The sequence below is a fragment of the Trichomonas vaginalis genome, chromosome V, assembly GCF_026262505.1.
Source record: "Trichomonas vaginalis G3 chromosome V, whole genome shotgun sequence".
In the NCBI taxonomy this organism is placed as follows: Eukaryota; Parabasalia; order Trichomonadida; family Trichomonadidae; genus Trichomonas; species Trichomonas vaginalis.
The window spans coordinates 18,736,976-18,764,598 of record NC_067207.1 but is presented as its reverse complement, the minus strand read 5'-3'; the positions used below and the strand labels follow the sequence as shown (position 1 = coordinate 18,764,598).

Below are 27,623 nucleotides of genomic sequence, written 5' to 3'. Positions count from 1 at the left end.
TCTTCTCAAGAAAAATTTGAACAATTCTATAATTTGATGAAGGATTTAGTCTTCAAATTAGATGCAGAACATGAGGAAGAAGCAAATGCTGTCTATGATCAAGTTCTGGAGTTGCTCGACACAGATCCAACATCATCTCAATACTTTAACAGACAATGGCGTTACAACATATCAAGATGGATTGCTCGTGACAGGCGTGAAGGCGACGCAACTAACAATATTGCCGAAGCTCATTTTAGAACACTCAAACATGACTATTTTCCTGATCGAAAAAATCTCAGAATTGATGATGTTATTATAGAAATTTATACAAAAGTGATACCATCTTTCGTTATCAAACTCAAAATTGATCAAAATCCAGCAGATGACCGTGTTATTAGGATCATGGAAAAAGCAACTAACGCAGAAATTGATGTAAAAAGACAAAGAAAAGGAAAAATCGATGTAACATTTATATGGAGAAAGTTGTCTATTTCAAATTTATTAAATTTATCTGTATAAAATACAGTTTCAAAATTTTGCAAATTTCATTTAGAAGTGATAACAATTGCAAATACGTGTCGAATATTAAAAGCATTTTGACATATCCTCTCAATTCATTCAAAATCTAGCACGCATTTTTCTCATGATATGATTTAGAAAAAATAACTAACACTAATACTGTTTTTATTTCCTCTAGAATTTAGTGAAAAATTTGTGATGTCAATTTTTTCTATCGAATCCACATTTTTCTTTTCGTTTCTTTTCCAGTAAAAGATGAACCGGAATATCGGTCCTTATGTTTTTGACAAACACCTCAGCTCAGGGAATTTCGGTAAAGTCTATGTAGCAACTCATGAACCTTCAAATGAAAAAGTTGCAATAAAAATCGTTACTAAAAATGCACACAGCATTAACTCTTCAAAGGAATATGATATAATGATGAAATTACATCATCTTTTCATTGTCTCGCTATATGAAGTCATTGAAGATGCTGAAAATTTATATCTTGTCATGGAATACGTAGAAGGGCCTACGCTTCTTGATTACATAAAAGAGCAAGGAAAACTCCCTGATTGGAAGATCAAGCACATTTTTTGTGAAATTCTTTCCGCTGTTCTATATTTACACAAAACATTAAAAATAGTCCATAGAGATCTGAAACTCGAAAATATCATTATCGATAAGAATTTAAACGTTAGACTTCTTGATTTTGGCTTGAGTAATCAACAAAAACATGACGCAGCATTATTCAAAACAACATGTGGTTCTCCATCCTACTCGGCTCCGGAACTGTTAATGGGAAAGCCGTATAACCACAAAGTAGACATGTGGAGCCTCGGAATTATACTTTATGCGCTTACATATAACACATTACCCTTTGGAGATCCAAATATGCAAAGTTTGACCTCTAAGATCATTACAAAAGATCCTTTTTACCCCATGATTAGCAACCAACAGATCATAACTGTTATCAAAGAATTGTTGAATAAAGATCCTGAAGAAAGACCATCATCGGAAGAAGCAGCTGAACTACCTTGGATCGCTTCATACCAAAATGCCTTCATTCTTAGAGATCCTTTTAATCAAACCGAAAGATGGGCGGCAAACTCGAACGACAGCTACGTTGGCACAAAGATAATGATGAGGAAGCAAATAAATAAAGAATGTGCTGATTTCTGTAAATCTGCCGGAGATTTAAATTCGTTCAAATTTAATTCAACTTATAACCATCCAAAAATGCGGAACCATTTACTTACAAACCAAAAGATGCCAATACGAGGCTCAACTTTCCAAAAAGGAGCAAAAAGATTGATTATGGCAAACGCTTCTCCGAAATTGGTCAGAAAGCTTGATTAATTTATTTGCTTATATTGCACTGCTTCGTTTTCGAAGCATTTAATGTTTAATTACCCTACGTTCCCAACTTCTGGAAAACGGTTTTTCACCCTTATGATCAGTTTCAGACACTTTGGGAGTCTCCCAAACTTTGATATTTTGCATTATGATAGAGAAACGTGTCTAGTTTAACGCACAGTTGTTTTAAAGGCAAATGATGATATCACATGAAATTATCAAATTATCAAATTTTGAAGTACCAGTCCAAAGGGTTAATTAGATCCTACACAGATGTGCGATAGTGAAACATATGTGTTCTTGATTTGAGAAGTCCTACTGATAGAGGTATGAATCTCACAGCTTTGTGTGAGTGTGTCTGACACTTGTATAGAGTGGAATATGCGCCGACATATATTATATAATAACATGTAGTTGATAATTATGAAAAAATAGAATTTGATGCGAATGATATTGAAAGTTGTTTTGTAATTTGATATTTTTCTTATATGTGTTAATTAGTAAATGGCTTGTTTGTTGTGATAGTACTGTGAAAAATGAAAGGTATTTTAAATTAAAAAAATGAGATTTTGAGATATCTCTAGAATTAAGAATTTATTATGTATTTGACTTTTATATAACTATTGGTAAAGGATCTCGATGTCTATATGCTTTAAATAAAATTAAATAAAATGAGATAAAAAATTAAAATGGACAAGAAGATATATGGAAATGTAATTTGTATTGTGTTGGTTGTTGGCAAAATGATTTTAATACAGATTTAAGGATTTGGAATGGCTTTGAAATTAAATGATTTTAATTCAAGGAGTAATAAGATTTTGAACTGGTTTTTATTTTGAGAATGTAAACTCCTTCCATAGGATATGTATTAGAAAGATCAATGTCAAACTTTTTGAAAGAATTGTTTTTTTGTTGAGTGATTTTCTCTCATTTGATAATATTTTTAAGTTGGCGTATCTTACGCCCTTCCAAAAATATGTATTAGAAAGATCAATGTCAAACTTTTGAAAGAATTGTTTTTTTGTTGAGTGATTTTCTCTCATTTGATAATATATTTAAGTTGGCGTATCTTACGCCCTTCCAAATATTTCTTAAAAATTTAAATTTGTCTCATCTCCTACTCTTAATTTAAAAAATTTCAAAATCCATAATAGTAAACATTTCTTATTTTTATTTAAATCTGAAAAAATAAATTTAAACAATTTCTCTACACACGACGGTTTCGGCGGTTTTCAGAATGGTTGACAACTGAATTCATCAGGATAATGTCGGTTGGGGTGCCCTTCTTGGCCTCCTGAGTACTCACCAAGATACCCCCAGCTCCCGCAAAACACCTCCCATAGGTGAGCATTAACTGATGAAGTTATTGACAACTTTATCTGATTTTTTTCTTTGTTTTTTTGTTAAGATTTCTTAACCAAAGACTCGAAAACAAAACTTCGCTTCAAGTTGCTGTCTTCCCAGTTACTCTGTCGCAATCTTTTGTCTGATTGCGTGCAAAGTTCTGCTCCTTTGAGACTTTGCCCGACAGATGCATCTGGGAGACAGCACCCAAGCAGCTTATCGCTTCAAGTTGCTGTCTTCCCAGTTACTCTGTCGCAATCTTTTGTCTGATTGCGTGCAAAGTTCTGCTCCTTTGAGACTTTGCCCGACAGATGCATCTGGGAGACAGCACCCAAGCAGCTTATCGCTTCAAGTTGCTGTCTTCCCAGTTACTCTGTCGCAATCTTTTGTCTGATTGCGTGCAAAGTTCTGCTCCATGAATTATCAAATATGTGCCATTTCAGGAGAGATAACAAGCTCATGCCTCCTGGAATGGCGGATTGTTCAACAATCTTCTTCTGATTGCAGAACTTTCAACCGACAAGAGTGCACAATACACTCTTGTCGGTCAAAGTTCCGCATTCAAGTTATGAATGGGGAACTTGATATCATTCTGGGAGACATGCAGTGACAATGTCTCCCGGAATGAGACACTGTAACGACAAGAGTGCACAATACACTTAATGTTTTCAAATTTTCAGATTTAAATTTAATCTTTATTTTCATCATCATTTATAGTCTTGTTCCTTTATACAGTTATAATAAATTATCGTCAGATTCTAATATTTAAGATTCTTACTACTCAATTCAATATAATTATGTTAGTCACTCATATTCAGGAGAATAATTTAAAAATCTATAGCTCATATTTTGATAGTTATATATTTAGATGATATATATTGCAATTCCGGTTTCAACACGATCAAATGCCAAACCAAGACAAAATATATATGAATTTTCAAAATATCGATTTACATTAGAATCTATATCTAATTTTATCAATACACAAGTAGTGAATGTTCAATACATCTTTGAGCAACGTGAATAGCACAATTTTATAGGATTATTAGTTGATTATATAAAATATAAGCCAAATCGAATCTGCTGTATAGTACTTTAGTTTATCATTGAATGTTAAATGTGTTCATATAAATATTTGAGTCAGATATCGCATTTTCTAATTTCAAAATTTATCTCATGAAGTTAGAATTTATTTGATCATACAACATCATGTTAGTCAAACCAGAGTTCAATGGCGATTCTAAAATGGAACAAATGCTTGTTTTATCAAAATGTTAAAATATTAATCTAAAAAACTTAATATCTAACAAAACCATTCTAGAATTATTATATACAGGTATGGGCAATCTAAATGCACACGGAATTCGGAAAATTAAAAAGAATATTTATGAGATTATTAAATCTTATGTAATTCAATGAAAAGTAGATAATATGAATATCCATAGGCTATATATCAACATATGAGTTTTTGGTTTGACCAATACTATACTAACGTGATCAAATTAATCTGATTTCTTAGATTTTCATTTGAAGCATTTGCAGTAGTAGGGGTACCTTTATATATTAACATATTAAAAAATTGCGCTCCGATTCGCAGTTTCTTCATGATTTTGAGATTGCATTAGATTTCGCGATGCAGAAAAAAATCACTTTAGATTCCCGTCAAACTCTAAGTATAAGCATGTCTCTATATGTAGAAACTGTCTGCGCTATTTATTTCCCGGCTCAAAAAACCACGGTGTCTGTGTGAGGAAAATACCCATTTTAGGACCCTGGGTAGGGGGGTCATGAAAATTTTCCAAGAGTTGGAAATATAGGGTATTTTATTTTTAATTGACTCTACTTCATCTAGCTTAGTATATAATGAATAAATTGTTTGTTATTATATTTTAATTATATCACTGATTGAAAACAATTTTTAATCCATATTGATTATATTTTTACAGATTGGATTCGAATTTATCTAGCTATATGCATTTTCCTAGTAAACGATTTTAATATACTATTTCAAATAAAAAATATTATTTTTTAAAATTATTGATCAATAATATCAACGTATAACTCAATATTTAGCAAATTTAAAGGAAAGAAACAATGATCTATGATATCTAAAATGAAAAATTACAACCTGGATTAATAATGTCAATACATAAAACAAATCAAATGGAATAATTTGTCAAAATTAAAGCAAAACTCAAAAAAAGTATAAAGTATCGAAAAAAACATATAATTTTACATAACAATACAATTAAATTAATGATTCAGTCAGTGTGTCTGAATAGGTGAAAGAGTTTAATCTCCTTCTAGAAATCTTTACCATAGCAATAGCAAGCAATATAACAGCAATTACCAAAATAAGAGCTGCTATACTAAGACCGACAATAAGTGGAGTTTTGTTCTTTTCCTTCTTTTCTTCATGGCTTTCTTCATAATCGCGATGAACCAATGAAATACATGTTTGTGAATTCTTTTTAGAAATAGACATATCAAACGTTCGAGTACTGCCATTGAAATCCCAGTGATGACTGAGGAATTCGTAACTTAAACATGATTCATTAACTTCAAACGAGTCAAAACAAATAAAATCGATGTTGAAATCGTCCCAATCACCATCATAGAAAAATTGATCTTCAATATCATCATTATAAAATCTAACATGCAAACCACCGGGACACTTTGCTTTCTTCGCATTTTCAATATATTCAACTTTAGAAATATTAATATTTATTGTGTCTTTGTTCGAATTATTTTTAGTTTTGTCACTTTTTGAGTTCACTTCACTTCTTAAATTATCATTCTTTGTAGTATGAATGAAATTCTTTGAAATGAAATTCTTTACAATTAAATATCCGGCTTGAGTTATTGTATAATGTATATCAATGAATTCTACTTCGCTGACTTTATCAAGCATGAAATAGCAAGTTGGAGAAATTGACAAAATGTCACTTTTCATACTTGGTGGAATTGTTTCATTTATATTAGTAATTGTTGATGAAATATTCAAAATATGTGGTCTTAAGTAATGGTTTTGATTCATAATTGTTCCTGACATCATAAAACTAACTCTCTTTATTTTGATTTCATTGTTTCTGTTCGGATAAAAAGTCGTATTTGTCACAAATTCAATAACTGAATTTTCATCGAATTTTGTATTTTTTGATATATTAATATTCCTTGTATTAAATCTCGCAACCAATGGAAAATATTTAAGATCTAGATTGGCATAATCTATGAAATGAATCTTATTGATTTGAAGATCTGAACTAAGGCTAGTTGTTTTTCCTGTACTAACAAACATCGGAAAATTAGTAGTTTCTATTTTCGCATCACCAAATGTGATAATTGTATATACTACTCTATTTTGGTTTTGTGAATAAATAACTGAATCACTTGAAAAGAAACCAGTTTCATTCAAAACAAATGGATGACCAAATAAAACTGTAAATTCTTTTGTAATTATTTCTTTTGTTTCAATTATAGATGTAGAAGTTCTGATTCTGTTGCAATCTATTAGAACTCCAACAGGTAAATAACAATCTGTTAATTCAATACTTATTGAATCAATTTCATTTCTTGTGTTAATTAATGTCAAATTTTTGAAATCAAGAGATTTAAAAGATCCTTGGTCAATAATATTTACTTTGTTTTTCCTTGATTGAGAAATGATAGCCAAATGAGTTCTAACTGAAGACATATTCTTTATATTAATTGGTTCTTCGTATTCATCTAAAATGAAAATTTCAAATTTGTTATCTGTTTCTGTAATTTTATTAAAAACTTCATCAATTGAACTCAAATCTGTTATGTATGCATCTGCAAAATAAGTATCTTTTTCTGTAACATATAATTTATCCAATATTTGTTTATTGATTCTCTGGAAATTGATCTGAGTAATTAATGTTTCGTTGTCAAAATACCAATCTAAAGGAATAATAACTTTTGTATCCAAAAATATAAGTTTCAATAGATCGAATACTGGTTGTTGGCCTGATCTGATGATTTTCCATCTATTGTATGCAATTTCTTCTGTGTTGTATTTGACGCTGAACCTATTTATTGATACTGAATTATTCATTTGAATAAAAGGAACGTTAATCTCATAAACACCTGAATATATACTTACATCGGATACTTCTAAACTATTTCCTTTGAGAAATGTCCCATCATAAAATGAAACTCTCCCAATTTTTAGATTTGATTTCAGAAAATCGATATTTCCTGATATAATGTTAAGGAAACTGATTTCTAAATCATAGCCATTTGCATTAAATATGATACCACGCGATTTTGCCTGGACAATATTAAATTCAAGGTGGTTAAATTTATTTTGAAGTGGAACTATTGTAATTGAGGAAGAAATAGTGATGGCACCATAAAAATTGATAGAATCTGTACCAATTTTGAAGATTGAATCAGCTTTTTCTAATTGAATCAATCTGATAGGGACAATATTGCAATAAAATGTATATTCAGCAGGATAGAACTGGTTGATTGTAAAAATTGTTCGGTTGAGTAACCATTGGGCTTTAAGGAAATTAACTTTGCAAAATTTTTCAAGATAAATATTGACGGATAATTGATAAAAAATTATTGATGGGAACTTATTGTATATTGAAATATTTGAATTTTCGGCCGTATATATCTCAATATTAGAGTTAATTGATGGGATCAAATAAAAATGTTGTGTTAAATCATTTCTTTTACATTGGAAGAGAAGTTTATTACCAATAATTGCAATAACCGAATCGTATGCAACATATGATACTACAACTTTGGAATAAATATTTTCAATCTGAATTATTTGAGGCCCTTTCTGAATTTCTTTCATGAAATCTATTTCATATGTGTTGTCTGATGACGAAGGGATCATTTTTTCGCAATGGCATTGTTTCCATAAAAAGAAACAACACAGAAACATTTCTGAAAAAAAAACAAAAAAATGTCAAATTTCTTAAGAAATGTTATTTTTTATTATTATTGTGTCAATTAAAGCAATATCAATAGATGGATTATCTTTAAAAAATAATGAAGTTTTCAATTTTATCGAAATGAAGGGATCATCAATTCAAATTTATTCAAATAATGGTCCTTGCAGTATTTGGATGATATTTTTATAATATTTCAAACAGAATTTTCTTGAGATTTTTTTGAATTATTTCGGAATATGTAAGAAAATTGGTGATACTTAGATCTAGTAATACTTGAAACCACCAAAAATATTCGTTTGCGGATCAAAAAAATTCAAAAAAAACATGACATACAAGGTCATCAAATATCGCACTAAAATCGGGCTTAATTTTGCAAAAATAAAATGTAAAAAATAACCGAAAATGACTTTTTTTGAAAATCAAAGAATTTTATTATATGTATGTCCAATATAATTTTATTTCAAATAAGATTTGAAAATTGAATGGACATTTTGAGAGTTATTTTGTTACTGGTTGGATCTGTAATAATCCTCATTTTCATTCCGAATTTTTAACAAATGAGCTTAAAAAGGCTTCGGATTGTGTTTGACACTATGAAAAAAAAGTGATTTAACGTTAGAATTTCGAAAATCAAACAAAAATTAACCACATTCATTAATTCTTTTTTATTTTAAAACTATTTACAATATTACAAGAGACATGTCAAATAAATCCGTAATTTAAAAAGAAAAATTCGGAAATCAAATTAAAAATATTTCATAATTATTATATATAAAATAGAATAGTATAATACTATTCCATGGCAAGCAATGATTCAGTCAAAGCTTCACTAGCATTATCCGAAGCAAATCGAATAATATATTTCTTTTTGTTTCTTTTCTTACAAATAACAGCAACTGCAATGATAACAATGATTATAACAATTAATACACCAATAAGAGAATAAATTATTATCTTTATTTTCTTATCACCAGGATTCTTTGATCCATCTTTCGAATCTGCATCACGATGAACCAATGAAATACATGTTTGTGAGTTCTTTTTAGAAATAGACATATCAAACGTTCGAGTACTACCATTGAAATCCCAGTGATGACTGATGAATTCGTAACTTAAACATGATTCATTAACTTCAAACGAGTCAAAACAAATAAAATCGATGTTGAAATCGTCCCAATCACCATCATAGAAAAATTGATCTTCAATATCATCATTATAAAATCTAACATGCAAACCACCGGGACACTTTGCTTTCTTCGCATTTTCAACATATATAAGAGTAATATTTTTATCCTCAATATTACTCTTAGTTTGATTATTTGCTTTTAATGATTTCAAACTATTTATGTGTATGAAACCAAGTTTAAAAACAGAATAATGAATATCTATGAACTCTACACCATTAACCTTATCTATCGTTGTAAAAGAGTCTTCTAAAAGTGACAGAATTTTTGTATTAAGAGTAACTTTGTTGGGTTGTTTTGATGTTGAAACATTCAATACATTTGTGAAAATTTTCACGTTATTTGTCAAATCCAAAACGGATTTTGATTGTAGATGCAATGTATTTAGTACAACATCTCTTTTTGATTCAGAATCTATGGTTATTGGAAACTCTAAAGCTAAATTTGTTTCATTAGAAATTTTTGTTTTGTCAAAAATAAAATATTCTGGTGTAGAAAGTGTCAAATTTGTTGGCAAATATTTGAAGTCTAAATAAAGTTTTCTCATTGTTGATATTGATGTTGGATTATTTAGTTGGATATCTGATATAATATATGTATTATTTGTTCCTTTATATTCAATCTTATTTACTAAATGATCATAATTTATTTTGACATTTTTCCTTGCAATTAAACCGAAATCTCCTTTGATTTGAACTGAATTTAACGAATCATTTATAGTCTTTTCATCAACAACAATATCATTTAAAAAGCGTAATTCACTAGAGTTATAAGTTATGTTAGGTGTCAAAAGTGAACTGTTCGTGGTTTTCAAACTCCCTAAAACGGTTATTTGACAATTTTCTGAAACAACTGCATTATGTAAAGCAAAAGTAGTTGCTACAAAATAAGTATCATCTACTAATACATTATCGAAATTAATATAATGTATTTGTTTCTCATCATAAAATCTTACCTTTGAAAAGTATTTAGAGCGTATATTCAAAATTTTTCTATATCCGGCAATATTTGCAATTTTAATTGTTTTGGTTTTGTAGTCATCCCAAATTTCAATGTCAAAAGAAAAATTCGAATAATCCATTGACTTTCTCAAAAAGTCTTTCAAATCGGAGAGTTTTGTAACGTAAGTTTCATCAATAGTTATATCTGATTCTGTAACAATCAGTCTATTAAATACATTCTTACGCTTATTTATCAAATCCAAACTGTAAAATTGTGTCTCTGGATGATATAAATAATTTCTCTTGACAAAATTCGAGTTTGAAGAATAGATACTATCAGAAACAATCCTCGGCGCTGATGGCGTTTTTGAGATAATTATGTTTTTCTTTTTAACGCCATCAAGGTTGTTAACAACTATTATTTCTAATGATAAATCTTCTGCAACAAAATAAATATGATTTTCAATTGGATATAAAAGTGTTCTGTATATGTATAGATTTGAACAATTTATTTGTGATATATTTTTAATAAAGCATAATGTACTACTAATTCTTGAATTTGGTATATTTAGAATTGTATTATTCAAATCAATTTTGTCAAATTCGATTTTTTCTGAATTTGTGTTAATAGAAATTTCAGAATACTTTGACTGTAATTCTTGTATGAAAATTTTGGAATTTTTTTGAGAAGATATCAAATTAAAAGATGATGAAGTGTGAATACTCTTCAGCTTGAGATTTAGTGTGTCAAAGTATATATCTGTTGTAGAATTTTGTCCTATTTGTAAGTCTGCTGGAAGAAATGATGAACTAATATAATATGACGTCGGAAAATCTTGAATTATGTTCATCTTGAACTGTTTTTCGTTATATGAGCACTTAAGAAATGTAATGGTACAGCTTTTGTTAAGTATCAAGGTGAAATCTGCTGCAAGAAATTTATTTGAATTAAATCTATTATGAATTGTTAAATTTGTGTTTTCATTGAATCGCAACGTGATATTCTTGGGTGAAAGCAGCTCTAGAGCTACCTTTTGTTCGTCATTATGATAATTTTTTGATTTGAATGAGATTTTTTGGCCAAAGAAAGCAACAAACAAAGACCCAGACACTTGGTTGACATATATGTTGCAATTCGGAGAAGATATTTGAATTTTTTTATTTTTTTCATAATTTTCTTTTCCGAAATCGATTGATATTCTTTCTTTATTATGCTTGCTTGCTACTGATTTTGTTTGTGACATACAATATGTGCACAATAACAGTATGTGCATATATCAATCTGACTTTATTTGAAATATCAAAAAAGTGCAAAATCACATTGATCCATTCAAAATTTAAGTGGTTAAAAAAATTTTATAACAGAAATTTGTTGGGTACATGATGAAAAACAAAAATTAAACCTCGTAATTTTTTTCTGAAGGCCAAAAAATTCAAAAATTGAGAATTTATTACTTTTGAATGAGAATCTTATTAATCTTATTATTATTTCAAGCAAACGCTGAAGAGGCCGGCGAAACTAGCGAAAAATATAACAATTTGTGTCGACTTCAATGATGTTATCCATGAAAAATTCAAAAATTATCCACAAAATACAAGTATTGCTGCATATAATATCACAAACGTTCCTGATTTTGTGACTTTGTCTTTCATTGGTGATCATATACTATTTGTTCAACGGCAAAAACAAGAAACTTCGGCAAAATTAGTGATTACACCATCCGAAAAGGACACAATTTCAATTTATCTCGTACCTAGTGCTTCAATATCCATTCATAACAAGTTTGTATCAAACTTTATCTATACGTGCCAAATCTAAAGTACTCACAAAATCTAGATTGAGAGGCGGTTAATGACTTTTGAGGGGAAATTAACGCATGGAATTTAATATTATTTAGGTTGATATTCTTGCTTATTATTTCAGAAAAAAATCTTAAAAATTTCAATATGAAAATTGAAAGCAATTCAAAAAAATTGCTAACATGTAAATTTTAATATCCTATGCATAATTTCATATTTTGAACATTTTTTATTTTTGTTTAAAACTTAAAATTTTGCGAATTTAATATAATTTATAAAATATAATACGTATATATATTTAAAATACACTAAATTTAATTGTTAATTGACGTTTTTGGGAATGAATTTTATCAAAACATGCCTGAATCCGAAAATTTGAAAGAACGAATTACACAATCATATATGTAGAATTCAAAATACAAACTTAAAGATTGTATACGTTTAAAATTATTCAGATTGTGTTTGATTTCCACTCATTCTGTTTCTTTTGAACTCTAACACTAACATTTCATGATGATTACATGATCCATTTATACATGGTTGAATTGTTCCAGATTCTACCAGAAAATCAATCCAAATTTCTCAATGCATTCATGTTGATTGGACAAAATTTAAAATTTATCAGCCTGTTTCCAGAGAAACTCATATATTCCCTAATGAAATGTAATTTTTGCTACATTTATTTCAATCAAATTTCAAAAAATTGACTGCAGAGCTTGAAAAGGTGATGAATCATGTTGTTATTAGATGTACATATTAGATTTACTATTTCCAAAAAAATGCTCAAATTTGAATAGTTTTTAGAAAATTTGGAATTACACTCCTTACATTATATATAATTAAATGTTTAAATTTTATTTATTTTTCCCTTTTAATTTTATAACGTGCTCTATCAAAACTAACCTCTCAATTGAAGGCCACAAAATCCAAGTAGTGAGGGTACACAAATTTTGTATGGAGTACGGTTCAATTTTTGAGAGCCTCACTACTTAGATTTTGTGACTACCTTATATACACGTCTTTGAAAACTCAGAACTGACATTCCTCAGTTGTTCATGGCTTGATAGTATTCCAATCTTAACGATATACCAATACTATAGCACCATATATAAGATGAAGAGTGTGATTTTTCCCGCTAATTTGATTCATATTCATAAATCGATATCAACATTTATAAGTGAAACTAAAGGATTAGAATTCTATTCTAGTGTAAAACCAATGGGTGATCTTATTTTTGAATCAATCCAAAATGAATCTCCCATCTTCATTGAAAATTTAGAGATTTATGATTCCAAAGTCCGAATTAAAAGCAGCAACCTTCTGTTTAACATCTCTAAAATGGAATTACATGACTCTACACTTGATATGGACAATGCAAATATTTCATCAAGAAGAATTGCACTTTTTTATCATTCTTATTTGACGTGTTGCAAATTGGATGTAGGGGTAATAGTTTTCAACTACATTGACAATCGCTTAGTCCCTCTACGACTCGAACCATTATCTCCAAACCTTTTTCTCATATATTTAGACGCCAACGAATCAATAAATTATGTCTTCTGCAAAATGAAAAATAGAGATCTATTCGATGTCCATAAACCTATTGTTCATGTTCAAAATGATATATTTGACACAGAACAAAGATTCAAGTACGATGTGAATAATGAAAAATATGTTATAGAGTTGAAATACAAGAAACCAGTGTTGCTTCATAAGATTTACGTTGCAGAAGAAGGAAGTTTAGAATTTTTAGATGGAACCAGATATGGAATTAATGAATTTAAACAGGTTTTTCCTGGAATTGACTATTCATGGAAACCATTCCAACTTGTAATATGGGATGAATACGAAGAACCATTTGTTATTGATCATTTTTCACCAAGAAGAAGACAATTTAATATCACTTCACGTCACAAAACAAACACTGTTTATTTTACATCAAATGAAGAATTTAGTTATCTTTATTTAACAAATTTAACACTTAAGAATCCAAACAATGTTAAACTTAACATTTCAAATTGTATAATTCGTGATTGCTTATTAGATCCAGATGTTAGATTCATTGGGAATAGTTTTCAGATCAGAGATAGTAATGTTATTACACATAATATCAATGTAGAAAAATTATTCTTTTATATGTCAGGAGATAACTTGCAAATTTTCAGAGAATCAGTGTATGATGAAAAGAATACTATCTTTTTCTCAGGTCATAATTATATATCAACAGATGCAAGCAATTTAACTTTCAATGAATCGTCACGTTTTACACGATTTTCAAATCAATTTATTTCTAAAGACATTTGTTTATATTCTGATGCAGATATAGGAAATTTGGCATTAAATGTGAATGGGAAAGTTTTCATGGATTTCACAATATTTCCAATTATCTTTTCTGTTCAATTTAACGAATTAATAATGAAAAACTACACTGAAATTCGGCCACAAACAGAATTGACAATTTTGTCACTATTTTCTTTGAATTATCAAGGCCATGACACAATAAAATTTAAGAAAGTAAGTTTAGAACAGCATGCGGTAATAATAAATAGTAATGTTCTTATTGATACTGAAAGATTGGAGATGTCTGCACAAACAAATTTACCAACAAATCAAACAATAAAATGCAAGACATTAGCAATTTATTCTGATACTTTCTCTGACCTCAAAGACGTGTTCGGTGTTGAAACAATAGAAATACATTATTCTTTGTTTAAATGTGGTTTCATTAATATCAAAAAATTGACAGCAGCAAATTACAATCATCTTGATGTACAAAAAGTGACAAAAATAAATGATAAACCTGTTGTGATTGATGTTAAATATAAAGATGGAGATTTTAAGAGGAGTGAAGATGGAGGACTTCATGTTAAGTTCATAAATGATAATGTACAAGATCAGTTCTTTTATGATGGAGATTGGGATGATTTCAGTTTGGATCTCATTTGTTTCCAAGAACTTGAAGTGAATTTCGATGAATTAAGTTACGAATTCAATAGTAATCATTGGAATTTCAATGGTTCATCAAGAGTTTTTGATATGAAATTGATAAAAAGAAATGGAAAATCTTGTTTCTCTCTTGTTCACATGGACTCGCTTTTGACACCAACTCCTGTATCAAATAAGAAATCAACTATGACAATAATAATTATTTCTTCTGTTGCTGGATTGATGGCAATAATCATTGGAATTGCAGCTTTGCTTCTCATTAGATCGCATAGAAAGAAGATCAATAGATTTATCTTCGAAAGACATACTGAAATGACTGAGTCATTGATGGGAACAGATGTAGCTGAAGTCTCACCATAAAAAAACTTAATTATAAATATGCCTTTTGAAGTGTTTACTTCCTTCAAATGGCATATCTCTTTTATATATAAATGTATATAATAATTTATTATAATAAAGATAAATAATTTTATTTAGTAAACTAAAGTTATTTTTTAAGCTCTTCATCCTAGAAATTCATAATTGAAATTCAATTTCACTGAATAATAAATGATTGGGCTTGGATAAATATGACAATCTTGATTTATGTCGTTTTTATGGAAGATTTATCATAGAACTCATCTTATTGTTTCAAACAATAAAACAATACAATTAAGATACGATCAAGGTCCAGAAAAAATCATACAAAATAGTTCCTTGTATGTATCTCGACTTAACTGTGTGATTTTTACATCATATTTCTTTGGAAAATTTATAAAAAATATTCGTATTCGAAGAATAGTTGTTTAGATAGAATAAAATAACAAACAAACATATAAAATGTGAGATATCACTCAAGATGAAGTTTTTCTGGTTGTGAATTTGATTTCTTGAGCATTCTTGGTCCATTTTCAAGCTTAGGAAGCTCAGAAGTTGAACTATATGAGTAAATTCCATGACCTTCTTCGGTTCTCCTTGGTTTGCATGTGAATACAACCTGGACGTTATTGAATCTTTTACCGGGATTTTTAACTTTGTTGGAATTGGTGCGTGAAACGGGTTTGAGCTTATTACATAGCGGTACAGTGTCTTGGACCTCGATTTCTCTAAATTCAACCTCGAATTTTCTAAAGTGCTTGATTGGAGCAAAAACTGTTGGTCGATGGTTATCTTCTGTAACTTGGAGTATACTACTGGAATTTGGCGGCATTGTGCAGTAATTACTTGTTGAAAATACGGTCATACAAGCGCCGCCGAAATTCTCTTCAAACCCTTGAGTAACACATTGATGAGCTCTTACTATATACTTGACATTGTTATTACAAAGGAACTCAATAACAGAATCCATTCCAAAAACGTAGCCAAAGCCACGTGGACTTGGTGCATATAAATTAGTAATTGTAGAAGGATCTCCCCACATTATATCTGTAATTATATCAGATTCTGATCCCTCTTGGAAACTTGTTATTGGTCTCTTCAATTGTGCGATTTGTTTAATCGTGTTTAAACTTGGGCTAATACCTCCATGAACGAGGAAGTATTTCTGGTTTAAAACAGCTGCAAGAGGAAGATATGAAAAAACCTCGTTAAACATATTGTATATTTCTTCATCATATTCGGAAAGTACTTGTTGTTTGAAACCATAATAAGAATTAATTAGTTCGAACTCATGGTTACCGCGGAGTAAATAGATTTTGTTTGGATATGCAAGTTTGTAAGCAAACAATAACACAATGCACTCAATTGACATTTCGCCACGATCGACGTAATCACCGAGGAATATATAATTGTTTTGATACGGAGATCCTGCGAAGCAGAAGATCCTGATAAGATCTTTCAAATTTCCATGAATGTCACCTACTACATTGAAATCACCCCAAATATTTAAGAGAGTCTCTTCTTTTTCAAAAACGGTTTTCATTGATGTCAATAAAGTAACTAAATCTTCACGTTTTAACTTAGGAATTGCAAGGGATCCATGTCCAAGATGAGATATTTCGTTTGATGGGAGTAAAAGTGGTAAATAGGCATCCAATATGCTTCGGGATAGCATCTCAAATTTTGATCACCAAAACCGCCAAAAAAATTGAAAAGAAATCTATGGTGATGATATTTGTAACACATAAGAAATAAATGCGTTTTAAATGAAATTTGAATTCTCAATATAAATAATTTTTTTATGCAAAAGAAAGAAATTTAGCTGCATGTTAAGAAGGGTCATTTTTGTCAACGTAATTTTGAAGGAATACTTTTGAATAATTATATCGAAATTGTAAATATTTATATTTTTAAGTGATGCAAATATTTAAATGTTGTAAATTATCTTTAACTTTCCATAAGATTTTTCAATTGAATAATATTGAATTGTTTATTGATTCTGTATTGGCAAAAGTTGCTAAATTGAATACTTTATTTTGTAGCAACCCATTATGAGATGAATCAATATTTATGCTAAAAATAAAGTCAACATTCACATAAGAGTATGCGAATCAGGAAAATATGCAAATTTGAATCAACTCGGTAAAATGTTACAGTTGAGTTGACGTAATCATCATGTTTTAGCGGAACTGATATTAATACTGCATAGAAAACTCAAATGCCATATTTGGAATCAATAAAATCGACAAAATAAACATTTTCAATAAATTAAATTAGAAATTAGTTAGAGGTGCAGGTAATAAATGGTCGGTTATTGTGTCTGTAATTCTTGAGGTCGGTTTTGACTAGAAGTTTGAAATAACTATATAAAAATTTTTAATAAAAACTTAAAGACAAGATATTAGTAGTAATCAATAGACTGGGAATATATGATGGTTTTTGTTGTTTCGAACGAATTTTTATTAAAAGGAAAAAAAATATACTCAGTATAACCAACTCCCAATGAAGAATAAAAATTGTAAATAATATCGTTTTTAGTGAAGGAATATATATGAATAATATTTTTTTTTTAATATAAAAACTTAATTATCTCAAATGTAATATCGATAATTTGTTGTGGTTAAAAATTTTAATCAGAGAGCCTATTTTTGAAAAATAATATAAAAAATGATTATTAAGAATTATAGACAACAATTCGAAGAATATGAAGCCATCCTGGTTACTTTGATCGTAATTTTAAAATGTACTGCATCAGGTTCGAAGGTATTGAAAATCGAAACAATTTTAAAATCAAATGAAAAAATTTCAAATAACGATAAATTTTGAATGATCAATTGAATTCATAAAATGTTGAACAGATTTTAATATATACTTTGGCTATTCAAGAAATTCTAAATCAATGGATATCAATTGAATAAATTTGAGTTATTTTCAATTTGATTTTACAATTAAGTTATTTATTTGTGATATAATAATATAATCATTCTTATCTTCTTTTTTTAAGTATTCAAAAAATTGAAATTGTATACAATTCATCTTCATCATAATAAAATGTTAATTAAAAATAATTATGTTTGACTACTAAACTATTTTTGCAATTTTATATTATATCTTCTCAAAATTGTTTCGAATTTGACAGTTTTGATAAGTTTACGAATATTTCCTACCCATTTCTATTTCAAAATAATTAACTAAACTTTTACGTAAAATTTGATTTCATCATAAATCAAAATTTCAAAGAGCATTCAATCGTAAATCATTAATTTATGTCAAGTATTATTAACTCCCCTGATAACTCCGATCCCCTTGTAGTGGCTTAACCACTCATACAAAATCAGAGAAATATATGCATGAAATTAATGCCAAAGAACTGCATCCATATGGCTGCTTAAAATGTCATCCTTATAAAATTCATTCCGAAATAAATCGCCCCAAAGCCCCTTTTAATCCAAGACCCTTTGATTGGTCCTTCGGATCTAATTCATTCCCAATCATCTCAACGAATACAGAAATCCAAAACGAACGATTGGGCTAATTGTTTGTTATTTGTAGTTTAACTCATTGTTGAATTAAATGATTTAGTTTTACTTAAATCTTTTTATTTATATCAAAATTTCATATATACTTCAATATTCTTTTGATATTCTGTAAATTCCCTACCTTTTATTATGAATACTTCGCACCATTTATTGCCTTATCTCAGGAATACGATCAGAATTATCCAGCTGAGTTCTTCCATAAAAAAAATCTTACAAAAATGCTCTTATTGTTTTTATCCGAAAAAGTCCCTCTAGAATCTAATTATATTCTCAAAAATGCATATATGAATAACGAAATCGAATATTATGTAAGTGGTACTGGTTCTCAATCAATTAATGACACGATTCAGCCAACAAAACCTGAATTTGCATTTGATCAAATAGACAAGAACTATGATTGGTGCTCTGATTGTGGGCAATATCCAGATGAGCATCCTTACATTGTTTTTTCTATCAAAGACAAATTTATTCATTTTAATGGATATATGATAAGGGCTGGCTGTTGCGCTGATAAAGGTTGTTGCTGTCGTTATAAGGGTTTTCACTGCTGCGAATGTTGTATTTACAGCTGGTCCCTCCAAATTTCTGATAATAAAAGAAAATGGAAAACTATACACCAAGTAAAGAAAGACAATGAACTGGTCTATTGCAAAGAGAAAATATATAAATTTTCTGAAACCTACGTAACAAAATACATCAGAATGATTCAAGATGAAAATTGCCCAGGAGATCCTCCCTGCATGGGCTTGAATAAAATTGAATTCTTTGGCAAATATGTTCGAGATCCAATTCGAATGTATGAGATTAGTTTGGAAGAATTGGAAGATAAAGATGAAGATGAAGTTAGTATAATAGGGCGTGTTCATAACTGATTATGTGTTGAAGTTGTTTAGTAAAAATATGAAGTTTAAATTTCTATTTTTACATATTTTCATTTTCAATAGCGATTCCTCTTATTTTGAAATGCAAATATGCAGTTAAAGCAAATTGAAATTATTATGCAAGCTGATAAACAATATTATTTTAATTTATTAAGGGTCCACTGTAAGGCCAAATAAGGTCTATCGTCGTCCCAAAAATATTGCTCGAGATGGTGTTTTACTAAGACCCAAAACTTAAAAAAACACAAAAAAATTAACTTTACTCTTTTGAGATCCTTATCAGATGTGCAACAATTTGATGCAGTATCGCAGTTCAAATCTGATTTTTTAATGTAGATGTACTCTAACATCCTTTAAAAAATGCAAAATGATATTAATTAAGCTTTTCATTTCTGTATCATACACGAAACAAAATCGTTCATTATACTAAAATTTATCAAAGTTTGATTAATGAAAAAATAATATCTAAATTTTTACATTGAGTCGGCTATTGATATGGTTAATATTAAATCTTGTAAAAATTGGCATTATCCAGAATAATACCCACTAAAATACACAATTTTTTAAAAAAAAATTTTATCAATTGTTATGGTATATCTTTATGATAATGAATAAAATGCTTATTTTTCATAAGTAAATACATAATTTATGCTTAAACACAAAAAATAACACGAAAATTTTTGGCCAACATATCTAAACTAAGGATAATGGTTTGAATATATAAACAATAAAACTTTGTCCAGGAAATTAAATTTGTGCTATCCAATTGTCAATTCTTTGAATTTTTTTTAAATGCAAGATATCCCGGCATTAGCCTCAATAAATATATATATTATGCATCATAATATTAGGATGTAATGGCATTAAAGCGAAATTCCTAATTTCTTCTCAATTAAATTCCTTGAAAAACATTGGAATTAAGGGTGCACCCGTATGTACGTTTATTTGAGAGGAGGAGGATTACCCTCTCAATTTTGAGGGATTCGTTAGTTTATTTTCTCGATGAATATGCAATAAAATTTGATTTTTACCTTATCAATATACTTCATATAATATACACATGTTCATGTAAAAACTTTTTCCCAAAATCCTCAGGAATTAAGGGATTTTTGAATTTTAAGAATTTTTTTCGAATTTTTTTGAAAAAAAATATTTTCAGAACAGCCTTAACGGCTAAGATTTAGGAACAATGTTAAGTATCAAAAAGAAAGGAGGTCTGATATAGACAACATATATCGTTGAAGGTTGAAAAAATCTCTAATATTTGAGCCCAAAATTTCAAATTTTAATTTTTTGAAAAAAGAGGCCACCCGTATGTACGTTTATTTGAGAGGAGGAGGATTATATTTTTGAAAGGGTGAAACATTATGAATATGTTAATTATATAATAATATGTATTATTATAAAAAAGAAAAAATAAAGCACGTTAAAATTTTTCTTTCTTGATTTTTTACAAAATCTACTTAGAATTATGCAAAATATGACTAAATAATTATAAATTTCAAGTTAAATTTTAATTTTGATAAATAATTTAAATTTCAAAATATCAAGTTCAGTTCGACTATGTATGTAGTAATTCCTCAATAAAGTGCCAAAACCCTATTAAAATATATGAACATTTTCAACATTTTAATGTTTTTATTTAAAAATTTGATGGAATATGAGCTTCAAACAATTATTATGTAAATAAAAATAATTAAATATATGTATTTATTCGTATTACAACCGTAGTAAGTCGATTCTTCCTTTCTTCTACTGAGTTTTGAATTTGATTTCGAATTGTAAAGAGATTCAAAGGGAAAATACTAGCGGATAAAAACTACCTCCATGAAAGGGTCATAATGGAGTCAACTTGTATTTTTTGATATTTTTTGCTTTTCGAGCCTAAATAGGTAGCCAAGATAATGCCTAAAAATAAGGTTCTAAATTCTGAAGTTTACATGATCCTCTCGTGTGCACCCTTAATGATTGGAAATAGGTCAAAAAAATTCCTAATATAAAACTTATACTTAAGATAAAATTAAAATTCGAAAATATCTATTTTTCAAAACACGCATCCAAAAGCGAAAAAATTCGAAAAAATCATGTTCTTATAAAACTCACTGATTTTGCAATTTTTATGAGATTTGAAGTGATAGAATATATTACCATCTTATTGAAACATATGCTTCATTGTTGTATTCACATAATATTAATCAGAACACTAGGAAAAGTGGATTTTCGAAAAATGACGATAACGATTATTTGCAAATCGCCTCTCAATTTTGAGAGACTTTCGATTTTTACAGTGGACCCTTAACGATCTTGAATCTGTCTAAGCGGATGCCTCTAAAGATAGATGTCGCAGAATCTCAATATTGGTCTGAATGATTATAGGAGCATAAAAATAAAAAGAAAGATAAAATAATCTTGAACAATCTCAAAAAGTTGTAAACATGGACAATAAATTAAATGTATATTAAATAAGCATAAAATACAAACAGTTTTAATGGAAATTAACATATAAAGTAAGATAGTGGGTAAGCAAATTATGGAATTTCTCCAATTTGCCTGTAGTCGGAAGACATTCCGACTCCCATGATGGATTGAAAGAGATATTGAATTCTCTATTATGGGGTTCTCTATTCAAAACAAAGTCCGAGTTAGCGACAAAGTTGTAGAGCTGGCTCAAATCGGCTGTGATCGGGAAGGAATGTTGAATCAATGGGAGGTTATTTGTTTGGACATTAAACATGAAGAAGACCTTAACTTTGTAGAGGGACTCATTGCGATTCAAGAATGGGTTCTTAAAACGAATGGAGTTTCCTATGCTCTTGGACTCATAAAGACCAATGAAAACATCATCTTGGTCATCAAGCTCGAAGGCAAGCTTGTTGTTGAATGTCTTTGGAGAAAAGAAGTTTGTTGTTTGGAGCTGTCTGGAAAGAGACATTGGTAAGTTGTTTGACTCTTCATCAACTAATGTGTTCATGGCGCATGAATGCTGGAGTTGCATTATATTAGAATGAAGAAAAAAATAGTCTTAAAAATTTGATGGGTCTTCAAAAAAAATCTACGTTGATCAGAAATTTTTGAATTGAGTTATGAAAAATCAGGCTAATTATTGTTTATCTAATAAAACAAATCGTGGTATATGTCAGGTTGCATTTATGATTTTAACTTCGAAAGAGGAAGTTTTCGATTTTTTTCATTTTGAATAAAACCGAAAAGATCTAATTTTTCACAAAATTATTAAGTTTTAATAATGGCGTAGAATACAATTTAAAGCCATTTTCAAAAAGGATTTAATCTAATAACGTTTAAATTATTTATACTTCAAAAATTTATTAATGATAATATTGATTTATGTAATGTTTACATCAAAAAATCTGATTGGGGAGATTACCAAAATTTTTTTGAGATCGAGTAATCGATGAATGGAAATACTATTCCGAACCATATTACAAAAGATTCGAATCACGGTTTAAATATCATTCTCAAATGTTTATTTTTTGTGATCCTATCTTTATAAGTTTGAGATCAGATCTCAAAACCCGTTATTTATTGTAAATCGATAAAATTACTTTTGGGTCATATATAATAATCATGATCCCAACTCTATGAATCACCAGTTGTTTCGCTATAAAATTTTTACGACATTTGATAAACATACGATGATGATTTATCTAACTAAATAAAATAAATTGGAAAAATCTTTATCCGCTTTTTTGCTTCAATAAAATTTAAATTATGTCATAAAAATAACAATTTTAATAAGAGAATATAATCGATTGCTTATATGATATCAGTTGTTGCTTTCTACAAGCTTGAAATAATCATAGAAAAAAAAATGCCAAAACATCATCATTAACTCTTACATGAAGACTAAAATCATAAGTATCGTCTCTTGTACATTTGGTTAATTGTATTGCATTCGCGTATGTGTTCCAATTAAAAATAAATTGAATATAGATTATAGCTATTTTCAGTTGCGATTGTTCAATTATTATTTGGAAGTTGTTGTCATTGAGTTGATGTACTCTGTTGACTGTAATCATCATCTCTTTCATGAATTTTCCTTTCATTATTCTATTTTAATTTTAAAAACTTATATGTTATATGTATCTGTTATTATCTTTCATATTTTTTAATGTTTTTTAAAAATGAAAAATTAAACGTTCACTTTTCATTCAGGAACCATTATGGATGAAAAAATAGCCAATGCAATGATCCAAAATGGTTCAATGAATAAACTAAATTCACTATATATCTCTGAAGTTGCTATTGAAGGTCAGAAATCTTCAATTGGATTTCTCAAACCCTATAAATTTTTCAAAAAAGATAAAGTCAATAAAATTGCAGCAGAACTAGTAATGCATTATTTAATATCCTTCGAATTCACCAATACTGCTCGATGTATTAGTTCTGAGTCAAGTAATTCAGAAATCTTTGATTTTGATAGTAGGGCAACGAGTTTTTCAGAATTGAGACTGCCTCAAACTGATGCACCTATCAAATCTTTAATGGCTGAATGGCTCAAAGATGTAAGTACTCCTTTTTATGATAATAGAGATCGATTATCAGAAGGAATAATGAAAAGATACTCAGAACTATTTAAGGAATCTGCTCATTCAAGCTATTATTCTAAAACAGAGCAAAAAGACTTACCTCGTCCTCCTCCACTTCAAAATCCTCCCGAACTCAGAATGGTTTTTCCAGATAAATCGCCTCCAAAGCAACAAATAGGTATTATTAAATCTAATTTACAGCAGAAAAAGTCACCATCTTCTGTAAAGCCAAAACAAGAAATTTATCAACCTAAAAACGTTTATCAAAAACCGGAGCCATATACTAGTAGGAAACGTCCTGATAGTCACTACAGCTCAATTCTGAAGTTTTCGGATTCAGATGACGATTGGTCCCCTCCAGAGCAAATATTGCCAAGAAAAACAGAAACTAAAGCAAAAGCTAACAACAATAATCAACAGGCCTATCATTATGATGCAAAGAAATCAGGAAACTATGATAATACTATTAGTGATGTGTTTGATGATATTGGTGACTTCTAATTTTGTATATTTTTTGTTTGTATATAAATTTATTTACTTTCTCGATTCATTGGTTGTTTTATTTAATCATAGAATTATCTCATTGTTGTGTCAAATAAGATATTTGGAAACTAATTGATCACTATGAAAAATAAAGACATCTCAAGTGTCAAGAATGTGCGAAAGATTAGTTACATACTTAATTACATTGGAAATTAAAGCTTGGGGATCAAAAAAAAGAAAGGGTGTCAGGGAGTGGTAAAAAAACCTTCAAGAAAAGGAAGAAAAATCATGAAACGACATACTATGAAGGAAATGTCAAGACTTAAGACTGCACTTAAAAAAAAAAAAAAAAAAAAAAAAAAAGGTAGTGGGGCCTCCAGGCACTTCGTGCCCTCTAGCCCTGAAGATGTTTAGTATAACTTTGTCCGGACAAGTAAGGGTCTATCGTCGCTACAGGAAAAGTTACAGGCGTTCCAAGGAAGTATACTTTGAGAAGCCTTCTTCTGGGTCGAAAACATTATATAATGTGTCGCTTTTCACAAATTATATATGTTTTCATGTTTTGTCACTTTTCTGTCACTTTTCGGGTAAAAACATTTTTATTATTATATATAAATGAATTTTACAAAACCACCGTTACCGTTCTTTGGAAATAAGAGTAGATGTAAAGATATTATATTGAGAGAACTTAAGAAACTACCGAATGGTCTAACATTTGTAGATTTGTTCGGTGGAAGTTTCTATATATCCCATTTGTGCCATACAATATTTCCTGACTCAAAGATTATATGCAATGACTTCGACAACTATATGGACCGTCTCAAACATATTCCAGACACAAACAATATATTGAAAGAGTTAAAAGAAAAGATACCTATAGGTAAGATGGAACGTATACCATTAGATAAGAAAAATATTGTGAGAGAGGTTTTGAAAAAAGCAGAATATATAGACTGGATAGTATATCTGCTAGACTATTATATAGTGGTTCTATAAGAGTTCATGACATTGAAACACTTATGTCAAAAGTTTTATATCTTAACTATACAAATGTTTTCAAAGAGGACATAGAAAAATATATTGAGGGTATAGAGTTTGTGAGATGTCATTGGACAGATTTGTATGAAAAATATAAAGACAAGGAAAATGTTTTCTTTATAGTGGACCCGCCGTTCTATAACACATGGGATTTTCAATACCAAGTAGACTGGACTTTGAGAGACTCTTTAGAAACTTTAGACGTTTTACATAACTGTCCATGCTTTTACTTTACATCCGATAAAAGTGGTTTGGAAACCGTTATGGGATGGTTAGAGGACATACATGACTATGAGTTTATATATGACAAGATAGAATATGGAGAGGTCCTATAAACCGGAGAAAGTGTCATAACAAAGAAATTTTATTAGTAAGTAAATGTGGTTTGAAATAGGACTACTTGTTTTAGGTTTTTTCCATTGTGTCATTTATTCTTTGACGTGGCAGAAAGATATAGAGAATATGAAGATGAACCAATGCCTGCAAATGTTCAGTATATGTACTCGTAAGAGATATTTTTATCTAATATTAAATGGACGCACAGAACTTAGCGAATGCACAGCAACCTGGACAACCAAACCCAGAGAATATTCCAAATGAAGTTAGAATACAAACTGCAATGGCAAACTATGGTCAAGTGCCAACAGATGTACAAATGCAAACTGCCATGTCAAATGACGCTGCGTTAGGTTTGCCACCATGGTATGCAAATATGAGATGGAAAGAGTTTTATACAAACCCTGAAGTGGGATATAAACAACTTTATGCAGATGACGCGAACACAGGAGTTGACCCAGAATATGTTTTCTACCAGAGGAGAAACAGAATGTATGAGCTCCAGTTAAAGAATGCTATGGAACTCAACAGGAAACGTAAGAGACTAGGCGGACATTAGATTTTTACATATAGTAAATGGGTTTCTTCAGTAGTATTGGAAACTTCTTCAGAAGAGTTGGAAGAGGTATATGGAATGGAATAAAAACCGTAGGAAGAGGAATTTGGAACGGAGTCAAAAATATTGGTAAAAGAGTAGGTCAGTTTGTTGGTATTATACCTAAAGACCCTGAACCAGAAGAACAAGCTCCTGTTATACAACAGCCTGAACCTGCACCACAGTCTAGTTGGCAACCAATCCAACACCTCAACCGTATTAAAAAATTATATTTTTACCGTTCGATAGTAGTTGTATATGAAACTAAGTTCTAAGTAAAACGCATGGTATAATGGAATTATTCTTTTTCTTCCATCTGTAGTAAACCATACTTGAAAGTCTGAAATACTTCCACTTGGTGGTTCGTATAACTTTGTAGGTTTTTTCGTAAAAGTCATTTGCCAAGCATAAGAAAGAGTTTTGGGCGCCAGAAAATGAAGCATGAACAATAATAGCATCTTGGTCGAAAACATTTTCATATGTTCCATTAGGGTTTTCGACTTCATAAAAGTCTGGGTGTACTGGATATGCTGCAGGCTGATTTAACATCCTCATAAATCTATACCATGCCAAGTTGTTATATTTTGTAGAAATATAAACGTTTTCTCCAAGGTCTTCTATTCTATTGATTTTAACAGTTGCATTTTTCCTGTCATAAATAATATCGAGATGGTATTTCCTTCGTCAATGTTATACTGTTTTGCATATTCGATATAGATATCGTTTATTTTTTCTTGAAAAGCTTGAAGAGTTGTTTCTAAGTTTACAAGCAAACTAACTTGTAAAAGTTTCCCTGTTCAAATTTCTCATACATACGTTTTTCTTTGTTATAGTATCGAACTTCAAAACCGACCGTAAATGGGAAACC

General features: G+C 29.4%; 9 protein-coding genes across 9 annotated transcripts, besides 3 other annotated features; 5 read left to right on the top strand and 4 right to left on the bottom strand.

Moving 5' to 3' along the window:
* Positions 1 to 432: part of a mobile genetic element that runs on past the window's edge.
* A 301-nt stretch (positions 433 to 733) lies between these two features.
* Positions 734 to 2,368, top strand: TVAGG3_0361650 (protein serine/threonine kinase protein; the record flags this gene model as incomplete). Its single annotated transcript, XM_001579859.1, has 1 exon — positions 757 to 1,839. One exon carries the CDS (start codon positions 757 to 759, stop codon positions 1,837 to 1,839), a length of 1,083 nt encoding a protein of 360 aa, XP_001579909.1.
* Positions 2,369 to 5,428: 3,060 nt separating this feature from the next.
* On the bottom strand, positions 5,429 to 8,089 carry TVAGG3_0361640 (uncharacterized protein; the record flags this gene model as incomplete). The annotated part of the gene is made up of 1 exon (XM_001579858.1): positions 5,429 to 8,050. The coding sequence occupies one exon, from the start codon at positions 8,048 to 8,050 to the stop codon at positions 5,429 to 5,431; it is 2,622 nt and encodes an 873-aa protein (XP_001579908.1).
* Positions 8,090 to 8,762: 673 nt separating this feature from the next.
* Positions 8,763 to 11,520, bottom strand: TVAGG3_0361630 (uncharacterized protein; the record flags this gene model as incomplete). The annotated part of the gene is made up of 1 exon (XM_001579857.1): positions 8,901 to 9,839. The coding sequence occupies one exon, from the start codon at positions 9,837 to 9,839 to the stop codon at positions 8,901 to 8,903; it is 939 nt and encodes a 312-aa protein (XP_001579907.1).
* A 1,508-nt stretch (positions 11,521 to 13,028) lies between these two features.
* On the top strand, positions 13,029 to 15,577 carry TVAGG3_0361620 (uncharacterized protein; the record flags this gene model as incomplete). Its single annotated transcript, XM_001579856.2, has 1 exon — positions 13,147 to 15,339. One exon carries the CDS (start codon positions 13,147 to 13,149, stop codon positions 15,337 to 15,339), a length of 2,193 nt encoding a protein of 730 aa, XP_001579906.1.
* Positions 15,578 to 15,647: 70 nt separating this feature from the next.
* Positions 15,648 to 17,071, bottom strand: TVAGG3_0361610 (phosphoprotein phosphatase protein; the record flags this gene model as incomplete). The annotated part of the gene is made up of 1 exon (XM_001579855.1): positions 15,809 to 17,011. One exon carries the CDS (start codon positions 17,009 to 17,011, stop codon positions 15,809 to 15,811), a length of 1,203 nt encoding a protein of 400 aa, XP_001579905.1.
* A 1,542-nt stretch (positions 17,072 to 18,613) lies between these two features.
* Positions 18,614 to 20,419, top strand: TVAGG3_0361600 (galactose-binding domain-like family; the record flags this gene model as incomplete). The annotated part of the gene is made up of 1 exon (XM_001579854.1): positions 19,160 to 19,747. One exon carries the CDS (start codon positions 19,160 to 19,162, stop codon positions 19,745 to 19,747), a length of 588 nt encoding a protein of 195 aa, XP_001579904.1.
* A 258-nt stretch (positions 20,420 to 20,677) lies between these two features.
* Positions 20,678 to 21,717: a mobile genetic element.
* A 524-nt stretch (positions 21,718 to 22,241) lies between these two features.
* On the bottom strand, positions 22,242 to 22,751 carry TVAGG3_0361580 (uncharacterized protein; the record flags this gene model as incomplete). The annotated part of the gene is made up of 1 exon (XM_001579853.1): positions 22,242 to 22,751. The coding sequence occupies one exon, from the start codon at positions 22,749 to 22,751 to the stop codon at positions 22,242 to 22,244; it is 510 nt and encodes a 169-aa protein (XP_001579903.1).
* A 1,186-nt stretch (positions 22,752 to 23,937) lies between these two features.
* TVAGG3_0361570 (uncharacterized protein) lies at positions 23,938 to 24,849 on the top strand (the record flags this gene model as incomplete). The annotated part of the gene is made up of 1 exon (XM_001579852.1): positions 23,938 to 24,804. One exon carries the CDS (start codon positions 23,938 to 23,940, stop codon positions 24,802 to 24,804), a length of 867 nt encoding a protein of 288 aa, XP_001579902.1.
* Positions 24,850 to 25,122: 273 nt separating this feature from the next.
* Positions 25,123 to 27,623: part of a mobile genetic element that runs on past the window's edge.
* On the top strand, positions 26,357 to 26,719 carry TVAGG3_0361560 (uncharacterized protein; the record flags this gene model as incomplete). Its single annotated transcript, XM_001579851.1, has 1 exon — positions 26,357 to 26,719. One exon carries the CDS (start codon positions 26,357 to 26,359, stop codon positions 26,717 to 26,719), a length of 363 nt encoding a protein of 120 aa, XP_001579901.1.